Raw genomic sequence first — 18932 nt, 5'->3', positions numbered from 1 at the left:
TTATGATTAGGTTAGTTAATGGCAATGTGTAAGCAAAAACAATTACATGAATCTTATTAATGTGGATATTTTTCTTTCAGAAGCAATGGACAATTTTGGATACCAGCAGCATCTGATTTTGATGCTGTTACTTAACCCTGCAACAGTATGGAGATACTGTCCTTCAAAGAGCTGGCGGAGGTTGCATTCTGAAGCAATCAATGAAAATGTTCATATACGCAGCAATTAATTTGCAATGTAAAACTCAACTTTCCAACACATTTGTATAGAAAGCAAATCTTGATGCAAGACGCAATGGGCTTGCGATCATTTGAACCACCTGGGAGATGAGAATGTGTGGACAATTAAGAGGATGCTTTACACTTACCACACAGAAAATGAAGTAAATTGTGATTCTGGCATAAGTATGGTTTCAGCAGGATTTTATTATAAACACACTGCATCAGCAAACATTAAGCCTAAATTTCATTAGATGAATTCTGTTGCTTTATACTTCTACCCAAAGATTATTAACGAATGGGTTCATTCAAGAGCATTCCGCCTATTTCTATTTTAGAAAATACAGGTAATCTACGCTGCAGTCAATGATTATCCCTGATTGAAACAAGCATATATAATAATTTAGTAGCAACTGCATGATAACTTCAGAATGGTAAATATAATTTGTTGACTTCTAGTCTCAATTCCAAAATAAAACTCTGACATCAGAGGCAGAATGCACAGGATTAGAACCTGCATGTGTACAGTGCAAATAGGTCCCACTGGGGCTCGTAAGATTAGTATATTTTCCTGCCAGACAATGGCTGGAATTAATGAGAATACCTGCAACTATACTGGCGAGCTGCTGAGTACGGGTGATGGGATAGATGCTGCGTGCCTGTGCGATTGCTGCAGCTATTTTCTTTGCATGCCTTTCCTCTCCGTAGATCCTTAAGATGGACGCAAGTGACTGTTGATCTAAGGCATTCACCACGTCAGCTGCGGTGGGCATGTCGGGGTACCTACGCACAAGAGGAGCCAATTAATTTCCTTGACGTCATTTTCATTGACAGAGGTGAAGCTTCACAGCACCGAGAGACAGAGCTGAAATTCACACAGCATACAAGTTATGTTTGAGGTTCTTTTTGGTAACAGATGGTTGAAGAAAAAAAAAAACGAAACAAGGGAAGATAATTCAAAGCTGATCCTCGGTCTTCGGATGAGAACCCAATTAAATCTATTTTTGTTCAAGTCGCCAAATATTACTCGGAATTCTAATTTTGACCCAACACCAAATTGGCATGAAACCCAACAAATGGCAGAAATTGTTCCCCTATAAAATACATGCTATACTGAGCAGAGATTCACCAAACCCCCAGTTGATGAGTCTGAAATGGGTTTGTGTGGAGCAGAGTTACTTTGCTATCTGCTGACACATTTAGAGGACAGGTAAGTCAATTATATGCATCAGATTTGAATGGAAATTGAACTACTCCCATATGGAATCATTCAAATGTAAAAAGTATTTTCATTTTGTTTTCATAAGCAAGTGTTGACCACAACACACAAAATTAACTTGCGCTCGGGTACATGGTTCAACCTTCTGGTACTTAAATAGGCAACCTTCATTCTTCCTAATTTAGGAAACAAGTCTGATTAATGAATACTGTCTTCAGAATCAAGGAGGGCTGAAATTCTTCAGTTGTTGATAAATTCAAGTTGAGCCATTGACAGTAAGGGTGGGTTCAGTCCAACTTCCATCACCTTTCAGGTTCTAACTTGTGTTAACCTTGATACAAACCACCAAAATGCCCAATTATGAAAATCCAGTATTTTAGATTGAAAGGTCTTGTCTGTCCTATTGTTGACTTCTATTCTCAATTCCAAAATAAAACTCTGACATCAGAGGCAGAATGCACAGGATTAGAACCTGCATGTGTACCGTGCAAATAGGTCCCACTGGGGCTCGTAACATTAGTATATTTTCCTGCCAGACAATGGCTGGAATTAATGAGAATACCTGCAACTATACTTACTTAGTATCTCACTTAGTTTGTTGTCTTTAAATCAAACGTAGCATGGTTTAAATTTGACTCTATATGTTAATTAATTTGTTTTGTTCTCATGTTTGAAGCAAACCAGCAACTCTGATACAGGTTGGTTGCCCCAGTTTTGAAATGGAAATGTGACACATTTTTTCTGCCAACTGAGGGTTTGGAGGTACCGTTGTGCCTACAAAATGCACGGCCCAGTCCAATTTAGCCCCAACACACAATCTGCAAGCCAATTCATAGAAAATGTGACCAAGATCCTTGATTCCAATATATTACAGCGAAAGGACTGACAAAACTGGCAACGATCTAACCCAATACGGAGCCCAATATCTGATGCCCTGTCCAAGAATGAGTCAAAAGATATCACCTAACATTATCAGCCATTTTGTCCAGGTAGTCTTTATGCTGCGTAATGCTCAATTGCTTCCAGTCCAACCACGACTTCACCAAAAGTAATGAATGAACCTTTCCCCTTCAGGAGCAAGGGAGCTGGACATCATATCGGGGAAACATTGCCGCCTATTATGTCGAGATTCACCTCCGAACCAAAAAATATTTGTGAAGCAACTAATTTCAATTGGATTCAATCGGTTGTCATTTTATCAAAATTGTGGAGATTGATATGTGCTCTCGTTATATTATTTGCTCACAGTGTGTGCTTTTAATCTTGAAACAAAACGGTCAACTACTGACATACGACCACCCAAAATGTGAATGATTTGAGTGCTATAAAACTGATGCAGTGCATAAAGTCATAGAGGTCTGCAGTGCAGAAAAGGCCCTTCAGCCCATCGCGACCGTGCCTGTCAAAAACCTAACTATTCTGATGCCATTTTCCAGCACTTGGCCCACAGCCTTGTGTGCTTTGGCATCGCAAGTGTCCATCTAAATACTTCTTAAATATTATGGGGTCTCCGAGAGTTCCAAGCTCCTACCATTCTCTCAGTGAAAGAAAATTTTCCTCACAGCCCCTCTCAACCTCCTGCACATTAGGGGCTGGTTTAGCACACTGGGCGAAATCGCTGGCTTTTGAAGCAGACCAACAGAACGGTTCAATTCCCGTACCAGCCTCCCCGAACAGGCGCCGGAATGTGACGACTAGGGGCTTTTCACAGTAACTTCATTTGAAGCCTACTTGTAACAATAAGCGATTTTCATTTCATTTTTCATTTCACATTACCGTAAATCTATGCCCCCTGGTCATTGATCCGTCCACCAAGGGGATAGATTTCTTCCTGCCTATCTATGCTCCTCATAATTTTATCCATTTCAATCATGTCCCCTCCCGGTCCTCAGTCTTCTCTGCCCCAAGGAAACCAGTACTTTAAGACCTTCCAATCTGCCATTGGTGAATTGTTTCCCAAACGCATTAAATTCAGTGCATCAATCTGCAATCACATGGACACACAGAACACACCCTTGAGTTCCTGCAATTGCCAGGTTTTCAGGAATAGCAAATCCAGTTTATTTGAAAGGTGCAGGGACAATTTGAATGCGACCTATGGAGTAGTGGGGCTAAAATAAACTTTGAGGTGCCGTAGCCCAGCCGTAACAGTGTCCCCACCTCAAAACACATATTCAATATTTTCCTCACTGAATTAAGCATACAGCATTACTTTCTATTTCTACTGTGCCAGGAAATAGTTAGCTTTAAGCTCTTAGTGCCAACACTCCTGTTTGCTTTCAAGTCTGCAGATATGGCACCATGTTTCCTGTAATCACTATCCACAGAAGTGGGATTAACTGGATTATTCATGTCAGTTATTATGATACAATAAAAGACACTTGTATCATTTTTTTTTTTACTTTTTTTTTCTTTAAAAAATTTAGTGTACCCAATTCATTTTTTCCAATTAAGGGGCAATTTAGCGTGGCCAATCCACCTACCCTGCACGTCTTTGGGTTGTGGGGGTGAAACCCACGCAAACACAGGGAGAATGTGCAAACTCCACACAGACAGTGACCCAGAGCTGGGATCGAACCTGGGACCTCGGCGCCGTGAGGCAGCAGTGCTAACCCACTGCGCCACCGTGCTGCCCCGGACACTTGTATCATGAGAGTAATACTAGTTTCTGTACTAACCTGTCTCCATCCATTCTCATGTCCAGGGGACCATCTTTGCTCAGTGCAAAACCTCGCAATGGTACATCTAACTGCATCGAGGAGCAGCCTGCATCTATGAGAACTCCATCAAAAGTATCTGTTGCTACTCCTGATGCCACTAATAGGGACTCCAATTCGCTGAATCTTCCGAGGAGAGGTCGAAACCGGCCACTGAAAGAGATAAATCACGTGGGGAAAAATTATCCTTTGCAAAATGATTGAGAATAATTACGCTAATAAGTCCTATATTTTCTTCTGGTCCACTGCTGACAGGCTCAAGAAAGACCTGGCAATTGCAGGAACCATATTTAAGAGCTGCCAAACAAGTTACTGATAAACCTACATAGTTATAGGAGCCGCAGGGGTTTGGGGTGGGGAGAGGAGGGTTCGGGGGCAGCTTGGTGGGTTGGGGGGGGGGGGGGGGAGGGGGGGGCGTGGAGAAAGAGGATGCTGGCTGTCAGGCATTAGTGTCTTTACTCTGGGACTGCAGCAATATCGCAGTCAGTGCCGGTGGTCTGGGAGCCGGCTCTCTGTACTGTGTGAGTCTGCTCTCTGTGGCATGGGAGTCCAGGTGATGAAGGAGCTGCGCTCCGAAAGCTGTGATTCCAAAGAAACATGTTGGACTTTAACCTGGTGTTGTAAGACGTCTTACTGTGCCCACCCCAGTCCAACGCCGGCATCTCCATATCATGTCCAAAGAGGGGGGGAACGGCTGTGCAAGCTGGACCCAGCAACTGGTAACCCTCTCTCTGAAAAGAGGCTGATGTGCAAGCAGAGACAAGAGTCCGAGAACCCTCTCTAAGAACAGGCTGTTGTAGGGCTAGAGGCCTCTCCTGGGAAAGCTGTGAGTAAGACAGTGTGGAGCTGCAAAGATCATCACATGCTGCAATACAGAGACTTTAAACCGCACCAATAGAGTGAAGTGAGTGCACTGGGAAACGCATCAACAGAAGCAAGGACTTATATCTTTTGATGCTAAATCTTATTATTTTCCCACCTTTTCCCCCTCTGTTTGTGCCTGTCTTGTGTGTGGGGGTAGAGGGTAGCACAGTCAGGTGTTAAAGGACAACTGTTTCACTGCATACTTCATATTTGTTTCAGTTATAAATACACAGTCAATGTGTTTAACCGTACAAATCTGGTGGGGTAATTATTGGGCAGTCAAGGGCTAAGGATCTGGTGTATTTTTATAAGAATTATTGGATAATTCACTTGTGTTGTGACTCCGGGGCCAGTGGGGCTGGAATCGACCGGGCACTAGCTCAGAGTGTCGTAACAATCCAACTTGGTGCCCATTCGGGGTGGTGGGAGCTTGGGGGAGGGTGGGCTAGTCCACTTGAGGATTAGCAATCCATTAGATTTAAGTATGGAGGCATGACACCTATGACCTCTCTGAATTCTCCATTTAGACTCAGCAGGGTGCCTATTAGCATTGCTTCTCCCTGAAGGAGATACCAATTGTGTCCACTTAGAATCCTGAGCTTCATGCTCGTGACACTAATTGGCCCTCAGGAGCTAACCCTTAGCACCGCCAGCTTCTTACAGTTTCAGAGACAAGGTTGGGATTCAGCTTTAGATATCAGGGCTGTCAGCTAGGCCGTTCGGGAATAGGTGGTAAGGGGATGGCATATCCCCAGGCGCCCCAATGCCTGCCAGTAAGGCTCCATTCCTTTCTTGCCATTCAAAGGCGGACCTCATCGCCCCGGATGTCCACGGCCAGTCACAATGACTGAACGCATCTCCCAAATGAAAGAACCCCCAGTGGTCCAAGTTTCAGGGCGGGGACACCCAAACCGAAGGTCAGATATGAGTCTCAGTGGGCACGGGAAGATTCAGATACCAGCTCTGTTCTGGAGTGGGAGGAAACCAGAGCCGTGACCATGCGATCACCGCTGGCACCGCTTTTGCACTGGCTGCATCCAGGTTAGGATGGCCAATGGGTCAGGGGAGGTTAATGACCAGCAGCTGCAATGCCAACTTGTCTCTCTCTGTCTCATCCTTTGCAGGAGACTGACTGGGATCAGAATGGAGCCAATCAAGCTGGCAATCTTACTGATCACAGTGACGGAGGAGAACAGAATCCAGCAGGGGCACCCAGTAGCGACCTTCCAGATCAGCACCAGTGGACCCAAGGCCAGGATCAAGAGCTGGAGACCACATTGACTGTGCAGGGAGCTCGGATACGCTGACCCAGGGCTCGGATATCCTTTATGAATCAATCTGACACCATGTGCAGATGGAGACCCCTGACGATCAAGGAGATGGTGAGGCACGTATGCCATGTTCTGGCGGACTTGGCGCCACATGGCGCCGGAAGGCACCTACTCCCTGTGGCTGTCAAGGGAGTACCGGGGGTGTGAAGGAGCTTTTGGGGGGTCAGGTGGTGGGATCCTGCTAGTTAATAATAATAATCTTAATTAGTGTCACATGTGGGTCAAAGCTTGGAGCCTGTGAAGAAATGTTCCCAATTCAATGGTAAATGCAGAACATGTTGGCAGAATATCTGTGGCATAGGGAGGTTATGTTGCAATTGTATAAGGTGTTAGTGCGGCCACACCTGGAGTATTGTGTTCAGTTTTGGTCTCCTTACTTGAGAAAGGACGTACTGGCGCTGGAGGGTGTGCAGAGGAGATTCACTAGGTTAATCCCAGAGTTGAAGGGGTTGGATTATGAGGAGAGGTTGAGTAGACTGGGACTGTACTCGTTGGAATTTAGAAGGATGAGGGGGGATCTTACAGAAACATTTAAAATTATGAAGGGAATAGATAGGATAGATGCGGGCAGGTTGTTTCCACTGGCGGGTGACAGCAGAACTAGGGGGCATAGCCTCAAAATAAGGGGAAGTAGATTTAGGACTGAGTTTAGGAGGAACTTCTTCACCCAAAGGGTTGTGAATCTATGGAATTCCTTGCCCAGTGAAGCAGTTGAGGCTCCTTCATTACATGTTTTTAAGGTAAAGATAGATAGTTTTTTGAAGAATAAAGGGATTAAGGGTTATGGTGTTCGGGCCGGAAAGTGGAGCTGAGTCCACAAAAGATCAGCCATGATCTAATTGAATGGCGGAGCAGGCTCGAGGGGCCAGATGGCCTACTCCTGCTCCTAGTTCTTATGTTCTTATGTAGGCTTACATTAACACTGCAATGAAGTTACTGGGCGGGATTCTCTGACCACCCCCCCGCCAGGTCGGAGAATCGCCGGGGGGGACGGCGTGAATCCTGCCCCCACCGCCGCCGAATTCTCCGGCACTGGAGATTTGGCAGGGGCCGGAATCGCACCGCGCCGGCCGATCGCAGCGCCCCCCCACCCCCCGGCGATTCTCCGGCCCACGATGGGTCGAAGTCCCGCTGATTCTTTGCCAGTCCCGCTGGCGTAGATTAGACTAGGTCCCTTACCGGCAAGACCTGGTGGCACGGCGATCTGGGCCTGGGGCGGTGCCCCCACAGTGGCCTGGCCCACGATCGGGGCCCGCCGATCCGCGGGCGGGCCTGTGCCGTGGGGGCACTCTTTTCCTACGCGTCGGCCGCACCAGCCTCCACGATGGCCGACGCGTAGGTGAACCCCCCCTGCGCATGCACGGGGATGACGTTGACGATCCCACACATGCACGGACTCGCGCCGGCTGGCGGAGTCTTTTCGGCCCCGGCCGGCTTGGCGCCAAAGGCCTTCCACGCCAGCCGGCGGGGCGCAAACCATTCCGGCAATGGCCTAGCCACTGAAGTTGCGGAGGATTCTACATCTTTAGGGCAGGCTGACGCCGGAGTGGTTCACGCCACTCCGCCCTTCTGGGACCCCCCGACCCGCCGGGTACGGGAGAATCCCACCCACTATGAAAATCCTCTAATCGCCTGTACAGGTACACTGAGGGAGAATAAAATTGAACATAAAATGGCAACGGGCCTGGCCAGATACCATGCACCAAGCTCGCCATCCAGAAAATTCAGGCCTATGTGTTCAGGCACCAACATGATCTAGTGTTGGCGACAGGTCTTTTAAAACTGCAGTTCCGACCTTGAATTATTTAAAGATTTCTCAGAATTGTTGTTGGCTGGAGTTTTAAAAGATTTATCTCACCCTGGGATTAGAAGATGGACTTCTGCTGCAGTAAGGAATTTTAGATTTCTGCCTCCAGCTTCCAAGCCTTTCGTTGGAGCTTTTACTTGGCAGTTTTCCCTCTGGAGCTTCTTTTCAGATTAGACTGCTTTTTCTCACACTGCCAGCATTTCAATTTTTCTCTGCATTTACTGCGAGGTCTTGAGCTTTTCTACAAGCTGTCATCATGCTGTTTAGCATGTTGATTACAGTTTGGTAGGTCTGAAGAAATCTTCCTCGTCATACATAGATTAACTGCATTGACTCTGAGAACTATTTACAAATGTACAGTACAAGGTACAAGCTAGGGGCTGTCTCCATGCTGGTTGCTACGCCCAGCTCTGTCCAACACCAGTTTGACCATGGGTGCAGGTCATAATTCTAATCTTCATTCGTGTCACAAGTAGGCTTACATTAACACTGCAATGAAGTCACTGTGAAAATCCCCTAGTCGCCATATTCTGGCGCCTGTTCACATTAGTGTGTGGCCGGTACTGTACTCAGTCTGATTTTAACCCTATATAGACCAGGCTCTTATACTACAATTATCACATTGCTGTCTGTGGGACCTTGCTGGGTGCAAACTTATCTCATGCATTTGCAACATTAACAACAGTGAATTCACTTCAAGGGCTGTTAGGCACTTTGGGGTGTCCTGAGGTTCTGAAATGCAAGTCTTTTTTTAGTGATCCTTTAGCCAACTGCACGGCAGAACACGGAGGCATTCTGTCCAATGGAGTACCAGAATTCTGTTCTTTCAACTAACCCGATGCCTGAACTCTCTCCATATTATCATTTCTGATTGGTTGGTTTAGCCATTGAAGCAGGACAATCTATCAGAAAAACATCTGCAGCAAACTGCCACCCCAAGCTCTTTACTCTTTTGATCATGTACCCCTGGAAAAATAAAACACAGATTAGAATAATGAATTTGTAGGAAAAAAAACACAAATTGATGCAGAAGCATCCTCATCCCAGCTTCCTAGTAGTTGGCTCCAGATAGTAGCAGAGGTATACACATCCTCTGCTGGGCCAAAGGCCTGCTGTGAACAATGCACAGAGATGTGCTGCAATTGAAATGCTTTTGCAAGCTTTAAATTTTGACTGTCTTCCAAGTGTGGTATTGACTCAAGCTGCTGTGTGATCTCCTGCATTCTACATACCGCTCCCCGACTCTCTGCCTGGGCAGAATCTCCATCCAGTGAACACTGAATCCTGTCTCCATTTCAGACACTATCCATTTCACCACTCAGGATGCAAATCCGCTGAGTCCCAGGTTTAATAGGCTTAATTCTGTCATTCTAAAATGTTATCAGTAAATATTACGGTGACTCGCAGAAGGATAATGTTAAACAACGGCCTAATTAATGAGGAAATACCATCAATATTAATCTAATTAATATTGTCAGCACAACAGTTACAGACTCAGTTGGTAACAGAAAATTGGATAGTATTTGATAGTGGCCAAGAACAGTAATTGGCCTATGAAAGATTTATCAATAGGCGTTAGCTCTGGCTCATTGGGAGCAGAATCAGCCTTGCTGACACGAGATTGTGGTTCAAGTTCCAAATCGAGACACCTGAACATTTAATCTCGGCTGAAAGTCGGGAGGTACCATTTTTCAGAGGAGATCACTTGATAAACCACAGTCTTATCTGTTCTCTCACGTGGCATAAAGGGTCCTATGGAAAACTCAAAGAAGAGCAGGGAAGCGCTCTCTGGTTTCCTGGCCAATATTTAGCCCTCAAATGAGGGGTGCAACTTTGAGAGAGCCGGCTTGTCGCTCTGCAGGAGTACTACTGTGTCTTCTCTCCAGATTCGCTGGAGGAAATCTGGGGATGTGGTCTTTGATGTTGTCTGGTGGGGCAGGGTCTGATAGAGCCGGCAAAGCCTACTCCGGCTCTCTGACATAAAACAATATTCCCCTCAAAACTGCACACGCGCCGTGGTGTGGTGACATGCCTGATGAAGGAACTGCGCTTCGAAAGCTAGTGATTCCAAACAAACCTGTTGGACTTTAACCTGGTGTTGTAAGACTTGTTAATTTATTAAAATGAATTTTAATGAGGTTCCTGCCATCATTACATCACCGGCAAGCGGGGGGGAACTGGAGAACGAGTTCTTGCCGCCAGGATTCTCGTTCCCGTGGGATTTTCCGCCGGTATGCCATTTTTGCCCGTGGCGAATGCTTGCAGAAAATCCGCAACCCCTCCCCCCCCCCCAGAATATCACGAAAACAGACAATATGGTAATTATTATGGAACCCAGCTGTCTGCAAATTGGCTGAGAAATTTCCCAACATTGCAATGATTTTTATTATTCTTACACAGTGTGCGGGTGTCGTGGCCTTTTATTTTTCACCCCTAATTGTCCTTGAGAAAGTGGCGGTGAGCCACTTTCGTGAACAGCTACAGTCCATGTGGTGTGGGTACACCCACTGTGCTGTTAGGAAGGCAGTTCCAGAATTTTGACTCGGCAACAGCGTAGATACAGCAATATAGTTCCAAGTCAGGATGGTGTGTGGCTTCGAGGGAAACTTGCAGGTGGCCGTGTTCCCATGCATTTGCTTGCCTTGTTCTTCCAGATGATAGAGGTCAGAGGTTTGGAAGGTGCTTTTAAGAAGCCTTGTTGAGTTGCTGCAGTGCATCTTGTACATGGCACACACTAATGCCATGGTGGTGGAGGAAGTGAGCGTTTGTGGGTGGGGTGCCAATCAAGCGAGCTGCTTTGTCCTGATGGTGTCAAGGTTCTGGAGTGTTGGAGCTACACTCATCCAGGCAAGTATTCCATCACACTCCTGACTTGTGCCTTGGAGGTGGTGGACAACCTTTGGAGAGTCAGGTGGCGAGTTATTCTGCGCAGAATCCCCCAGCCTGTGACTTGCTCGTGTAGCCACAATGTTAATATGGCTGATGAGTACACATCAAATGTACTTCCTTGGCTGTAAAGGGAGTTGTGGTATTCTGCGGTTGCGAAAAGCAAGCTGTTTCTCTCTTTAATTTCAATGTGTTGTCGGTATTCCAAGGAAATTTTACTCCCATCCACATATTACAATTCTGAAACAAACAAAATCGGAAAGAAACACCAAAACGACAGACAACTAAAAATACAAAATCTCTGTTAACCCGACATCCGAAGCACACAGTATTACAACTAATCTGCAGAGATAAAAATAGAAAAACATTATAATTTAGAATTTTAAAACTCTTCCAGGCAAAATAAGACTTATGCGTGAATGTTAAAGGACAGTCTGCTCCAGTAAGACCTCTTTCTGTCTTTAACCAACATTTTCAAACTACAGCCATGTAGAGGTGCCATATCCTTGCGCTATTCATTTTATTTTTAGCATAAATTAAAGCACATTTATAGAAGTATCAGAAAAATCCTGCTCTCAGAGGCAGGCATTATTTTGTTTTTTAAAGTGCTCTCATGATAATTTATTGATACATCTTGATGACTGTAAATTAAATCAGTTCTTGTGATGTCAATTGAGCCCCAGTGGGCAGGATTTCACAGCTTCAAAGAAACAATTTAAACCTACTATAATTAAAATCCAGGGAAAAAGGAGGAGGCATGCAAATGGCTTGCTTTAGAAATTGCTGTAAAATAAATTCAGTTCTATTTCTTACAACCTTTATTTCCCAAATTAATTCCTCATTCCTTTCAGTAACTGCTCCGGGTAAAATATTATTTATTAAGTTTATTTGCAATTTTCTTGAAAATTATATTCAAATATATAATGCCAGAGACAGGGCTTCCTCAGCGTATTCAAAGCACACTCTTTTCTTGCTCCAATTAATTATTTCCCCAAACTAAAATACTCCGGTTTCCTCCCACAGTCCAAAGATGTGCCAGTTAGTAGTAATCTGTATTGTCACAAGTAGGCTTACATTAACACTGCAATGAAGTTGCTGTGAAAAGCCCTAGTCGCCACACTGCGCGCTGTTCGGGTACAAAGAGGGAGAATTCAGAATGTCCAATTCACCTAACAGCATGTCTTTTGGGACTTGTGGGAGGAAACCGGAGCGCACGGAGGAAACCCATGCAGAAACGGGGAGAACGTGCAGACTCTACACAGACAGTGACCCAAACCGGGAATCGAACCTGGCCCCCTGTGGCTGTGAAGCAATAGTGCTACCCATTGTGCTACCGTGCTGCCCAATAACCTTTTATTGTCACAAGTATGAAGTTACTGCGAAAAGACTCCAGTCGCCACATTCCGGCGCCTGTTCGGGTAAGCTGGTACGGGAATTGTACCCACGCAGCTGGCTGGCTGCAGGTTAGGTAGATTAGCCATGCTAAATTGCCCCTTTGTGTCCAAAAGGTTACTGGGTTACGGGGATAGGGTGGAAGCATGGGCTTAAGTAGGGTGCTCTTTCTAAGGGCCGGTGCAGACTCGATGGGCCAAATGGCCTCCTTCTGCATTGTTAATTCTAGGATACTATGATACCTTACTTCCCTTATTCTTATTCCTCCTATAACTTCAAGCTTTTCATATATACGTTTGTTTGAGCTAATTAGAACTCCCTAATTTATCTTGTTGATTTTATTCTAATCTATATAGGTGCCCTGCAATATGGTTTGAACCAATCACTTTGGAACTCAATACACTGGAAAGTAGTAGTCTTTTAACAGTGCCAATAATGCTCCATCAACTCTCATGATCTTTACATAATCCATTGGGACGGCTTCTGTTAAATCTAAAAACTAACATAATTTAATGCCAAAACTAACACTTGCAGCATGAATTCAACATCAAGCTTCTGAATATGACATTTCTACCACTCAGGTGGTTTTCTTCTGAAGCATGTCCAGCAACACTTGAATTGTTCATAACCATTACCTGCATCGCTCTATGTTCGGCCACAATGATAAATATGTATGTTTTAACAATAATTTTCTTCCTATGCTGCAAGTTTAAGTGCCCAATACAAATGTACAAGGTTAAGCAAATGAACCACAAAGGAGATTGGAATAGTCGGCCCACAAAATGAGAGAACCGGAAGGAATGCTGTACTGGATAGCACATTTCAAATTATTTTTTGACAACCCTGATTTGATGTTCAGAAGAAAGTTTTCAAATTAATCCCACTCTAATACTCGCATCCAATATTCCAAAACTTATTTGCATCAAAAATACATACATGTGATAGGAAACAGTGATAAAACAAAAATGTAAGGAATCCAATGGGGGGGGCGATTCTCTCAAATGGATCCCAAGTCTTCACGCCGTCGTAAACGAAGTCGCGTTTCACGATGGCGCAAAACGGGCACGGGGATGATCGATTCTGGCCCCACAGGGGGCCAGCACGGCGCTGGAGCGGTTCACGCCGGTTCAGCCTCCCTTCCCAGCACCAAATGGGTGCCGCGCCAACCCGCGCATGCGTAGGGGACTTCTTCAGCGTGCCGGCCCCGACTCAACATGCCGTCGGTGTTCAGGGGCCGGCCGCGCAGGAAAGTACGCCTGGGGGGAAAGAGGCCGGCCCGCCGATTGGTGGGCCCCGATTGCGGCCAGACCACATCGAAGGCCCCCCTGGGGACGGAGCCCCCCCCCCCAACCATTCGCCAGGAGTTCCCGCCGGCAGCGAATGGCGCCGGCGGGACTCAGTAGTATCCACGTGGCCGCACGGCCCATCCGGGCCGGATAATCGGCAGCCCCGCCGATTCCAGCGGCCCGTGGCCGGCGCCAGGCCAACCGCGCTGGCGCAAATGGCGCCGATTCTCCGCACCTCGGAGAATCACACGCCGGCATCGGGGCACCGTGGCACGGTTGCGGCGATTCTCTGGCCCGGCGCGGGGCTCAGAGAATCACCCCCAACAATTGGATTTTGGTGGTTGTATGTTTAAAGAAGAACAAACTATTTCAAAATTGAAACTGTGGGGAAACAGTTTATGGAACGAAGGTTTTTAATATGCTCATGAGCTAATGACACTGTAAACAAATGTTCACCTACAGCAAGTTGGGAACAATGAGAATAGAGTGTCAAAGGTTAAAGTGAAGTTAATAAAAGTTCAAACAGAAGACGGGGGTGGGTGTATTTCGAACTTGCGTTCTAAAAGGTGAGCTCATGTAATAAAAATGATTAAGGGTGACTTCTGAGAAGGTTAGTTCAGATAAGGAAAGGTCAAAAGGAAGAACAGTATATCAGAGGCATGTTCACCCAATGTGAGGGAGCTATTTTGGAGACTGTAGCCCACAGCAGCATGCTGTGTCCACTCCCAACAAGCTGTGTCGGGAGAAATCCTGTTCGAAAAGCCAGGTGTCTCTATTCTAAGATGGAAGCAACCCCAAAAGGTGTAGGTCCCTGTTGGGGTAACCCTTGCTGGATTTTGCTTATAGTTTTAAACCTATGGGATGTTGTTTGGAAGGGGAAGGGTTCAGCTCTAAGGTTAGGAAAATAGAGGGATTTGGAACTGGGTAAATTTAACGATAGTGGGTGAGATTTTCCTGAAAATGGGCAAAGGGTGGTAAGAAAATGGGTTGGTAAGAAAAGCGGTGTCGAACGCATCGACTGCAATAGGGGCTTTCTCCGCCGTATATTGCAAGACTTGGAAATAAAATCATTAAGGGGTGGGTCCCACAATATTTTGCTGATTCACCTCCCTATCAGCAACTTAGTAACTCGAGGATCAGGGTGCCATTTTTAAAGATTGCAAAAGGAGTTCACACAGGAACCGCCTGCACGGCGCCCCAGCACTGGCCCCTGGCACTACTCGGACATGACGTCTTCCCCCTGAGCGATGCTCTCCAGGGAGGTCTGCTCGCCAGGTACACGCCTTGGGAGGCCAGTCAGGTTTCATGCCATTCTGCCGTCACGCCAACCTGAATGGATTTTCTGACTAGGGATGTGGGGGAGCGGATGATTCAGGTGTAGAGGCCTGATAATGACATGTCAATGGATGCACATAATGTTCCTAATGTTCAATGTCAGAAAAAATGCCCTGTTACTGAAGGGGCGAGAGGATAATTGCGGCGTGTGTTTATGTCAACATAAAACGTGGTTTGACTGTTTTCACAATATTTACCACTCCCATCGATGAACGTGCCCGACACAATCAGGAGTGGTAAACCCCAGCCAATATGAAAACCCATTAATGCAGTTAAGTGTATTTCTTTTTGATTTTCTTGATGTGCCTGTTTTGTTATTTAATCAGCATTTATTTTGTTTCTTGATTCTTCACTTGTCTTCACATCTTTCCTCACATTATAAATTACAAAATACAGTTGTGAGTAGGCATTCCAAGTTTCCTTTCTGAGATTTGGAATATCTGAGCGTTTAACAGTTTTTTCTTCAGCGATCACTCGCTAACGAGTATGATCGTCCACCTAAGAAACTCCGTGTTATGATCATGGGCTCTGTGGGTTCTTGCATGGCTGATGAGATGGATCCCAGAGCTGTATCTTCAACCGCACACTTGGAAGGTGTTTCTCAGGAGTGGAATTGGTCCTTGGACTCTAGATTGCTTGTATTCCTCTCCTAGACCGCCTCTTACTGTCGGGTGTCCTCAAAGAACTTGAAGGGTGTCCTTCAAGTAGGTCTCTTCTGGGCAACGGTCTCCCAGGTGTTAACATCCACCTTTCATTTCTTAAGCCTTCAGGGTGTCTTAGATTCCGTCTCACAGTGTTGATGGCACCTCTTCAGGGCCTTGAAATGGCGTCTGTACGTAGTCCAGGTTTCTGAGCCGTATAGAAGAGTTGGGAGGATGACCGCCTTGTACACGAGGATCCTGGTGTCAGCACGGATGTCGCAGTCATCAAAGACTCTTGACCTTAGAACATAGAACATGTCCTGTTAGGCGTCCAAAGGAGGCACATGTGGATTAGATGCGATATTGAATCTCTGCATCGATGCCTGGTGACTCCCCAGGTATGAAATTAAAATATCTTACTATTAACGCCATTGTCCCCAGTCTGTAAAGTATACGCTTCAACAATAATGTTGAGATATAGCAATCTTTAATTAGCAATGAAGCTGATATGGTCAAAGTAATTAACTGGGAGAAATTCACGTCAATAAACGCCAACAGTACATGCTTAGTCAACAGAGAGATGCAGTTCAAAATTTCATACCAAGTATTTAGCTCTTAGCAGTCCTTATTGAATACCTTCCCCATCATCATTCGATTGTTGGTGAGGCCCCAGAGAATTAGAAACACTATTCATTCTTTCAGAGCTTCAGGGTCATTATCATTTATTTGGACTCAACAGCAGATGATGCACTGATTAACAGGGGTGCAAATGATCAGCGACCTCCAAAGAATGAGTACTGGGTGTAGGATACAACATGTAGCATTTATCAGATTAATTCGTCATATGTGGTTTCAACACATCCAAATTCAATGGAAGCTTTTACTCCCCCAGAAATAACCACAAAACCAAATAACCAGTTCGACCCAGAAATATTGCACATTCCTTTCAGTCAAACACGTTTACTTTCAATATCTAGCATTCTTTTCTTGGGATTTTAAACTTGGGAAATCTAACAGCCATAATAAAACCATTTTATGCCAAAAAGCTCTTTTGCGGACAAGGTTGGCTATGAAAGGCCTTGATTAGAGGAAAGCTTTAAGGGGCAAGAGAAAGATAATTAGGAAGGAAAAGCAAGGTTGATTATAACACAGTATGCAGAGAAACAGAAAAAAAAACAACTGGTATAAACTAATTCAAAGTGATTCAATTGTGTGTAAAGATTGGTAATTGAAACCAGAAGAGAGGAAGGGAAGTTTTAAACCATTTTATCACATTTTTCATTTTATGAATAACTCAAATGTTATACCTTCGTATCCGTTCGTTTGAATGCTCACTGCAAAACATCAATTTAAATGTTATCAAAAAGTTCTATTAGCGATCAGTTTTCACACTGCAAAAGAAACCAGTAACTACTCAGAGCTTCCGTTTGTTTTTACAGAAGAAAAAGTTCAGTGGGTTCGACACTATTGTTTTTTTAAATGAAGCCTCATTCAAAATTTAATTTTGAAAATATTTGATATTACTACAAGTTAAATTTAGGTTCATGCATTAGCCTAGTGTGAATTTTTGCTCAATTTCCTCCAGCCTACATATTCATATTTGTTCACAGTTATATACATTTTGGATTTTTAAACTAAGAAAACCGAACCCAGAAAGGAAGTATACAAGGCCACACTAGATATGTTGAAAATGTTGCCTCGTGTAGACTCAGTTATGCAATTCCTGTTCTCAGAATTTAAATGTAGAAATGTCATTGTAATCCATACTCTATTAAAAAATATTCTTCCTATTAATATTAGTTTCACTGGAAATAATTACGGTAAAGATGAGTCTGAATCTGTACTCAGTTTGAAAATAACAAAAGAAAATCTGGAATCTGCCAATCAAGAAATACAAATGAGTTTCAAACAAACTTTATAAATCAAGTGAAAAATTTAATATGGAAGCAATACCTTTCCTGACTTGAAATTTTGAAGTCGCAAACTGGTAAAATATAAGATAACCTCTTCCCTTCTCGCAAAATGCTTCAAACCGACATGAAGTCAAAAGTAAGATGCTTCAGGGCTTTTGACAAGCTAGGTGCAGTAACGCTTAAACCTTCCCGCCACCAAATCTTTGATTTGCCTCATATTACAAAAGCTCTTTGCAGGCATTTAATGTGAGAGGCAGCAGAGAAAGATCTCAAACGGAGCCAAAATGTGTTACAAGTGAAAACAAATTAAGTAAAATCCATTTAAAGCAGCAATCCTAAATTGTCAGTTGCAATATATCTAAAATTATTTCTTTTGTTACTCGAGATGGCAACTTTTTACTTTAAAAAATGCATAATTGAGTCTTATAGGTCAAGTCCATTTAAAAAAAGTAAGTAAGGGGTTAGGTACAGTATGCTATTTCTTACATTTATAATTTTGTAGATTTTCCCTCGACTGACCAGCAAGCCTCTACCTTGCTCAAGAGGCTGAAACAGTTTAGTCCACTGGCATTTTCGTCGATATCGAGATCTGTTGCTGTTCCATTATCTCAACATCCAACAGGATCAGCTCCACCAATGACTCATAAAGACCAGCAAACCTGCACCACTGTGGAAATTGAAGTTTTCTTAAGAATAGGCTTCAAGCTCTGGTCTCGTACTTAAGTGCCCAGGGCTTGCATTGCAGCTGGAATGGGGTGTGGCCAGGGCTTTCAATCAGCGGTGAATTATAATATACCCAGTGCTTCCTGAGAGGTATCACGTTTTTATTCTGTAAAGATCTGCGAAAATCCTTTTTCCCTTCAGTTAGTGAGCCCCAAATTATTACTGAAAAAGTACAATTGTTAAATTAAAAAAGCAACATGTTTCACGACTGCTACATTAAACTGGATAGATAGAATTACTGATAAGTTAATGATGAGGCAAATCCATACTTGTATTTTCTTTTGCAACACTGCTATCTGTTTAGAGTTAAATGGGAGTCATATGGCTGGCTTGCAAAGCTCTCAAGTGATTGCAGAACATTTTGAGATCGACTGAAGGACTGAATCCTGGTTCTATTAAGTAAATATTCACAACCTGGGGTAAAAGTTTAACATAACCAGCAAATTGACAAGTAGATGAACAAAATAGAGGCTAACATTTTCGGAAGGACAATCTGTGTTCTCCATATGTTGTAGTTTAGTGAACAAAAACGTTCTCTTTTTCTTAATTTTATTATGAATAATTGCCACACCATTTAAAGTATCACCTATCCCACAAAAC

General features: G+C 44.2%; 1 protein-coding gene across 1 annotated transcript in view; it reads right to left on the bottom strand.

Moving 5' to 3' along the window:
* Window positions 1-18932, bottom strand: part of mettl15 (methyltransferase like 15) — an 80871-nt gene that overhangs the window by 26799 nt on the left and 35140 nt on the right. The window contains exons 4-5 of the mRNA XM_038806070.1: window positions 4116-4307; window positions 823-1001 (exon numbers count right to left, since the gene is read on the bottom strand). Of these exons, the coding sequence (XP_038661998.1) occupies window positions 823-1001; window positions 4116-4307 (371 nt within the window). The remainder of the gene's footprint in view (window positions 1-822; window positions 1002-4115; window positions 4308-18932) is intronic.

The sequence above is a fragment of the Scyliorhinus canicula genome, chromosome 9 (assembly GCF_902713615.1).
Source record: "Scyliorhinus canicula chromosome 9, sScyCan1.1, whole genome shotgun sequence".
In the NCBI taxonomy this organism is placed as follows: domain Eukaryota; kingdom Metazoa; phylum Chordata; class Chondrichthyes; order Carcharhiniformes; family Scyliorhinidae; genus Scyliorhinus; species Scyliorhinus canicula.
This window is presented reverse-complemented; position numbering and strand designations above follow the sequence as displayed.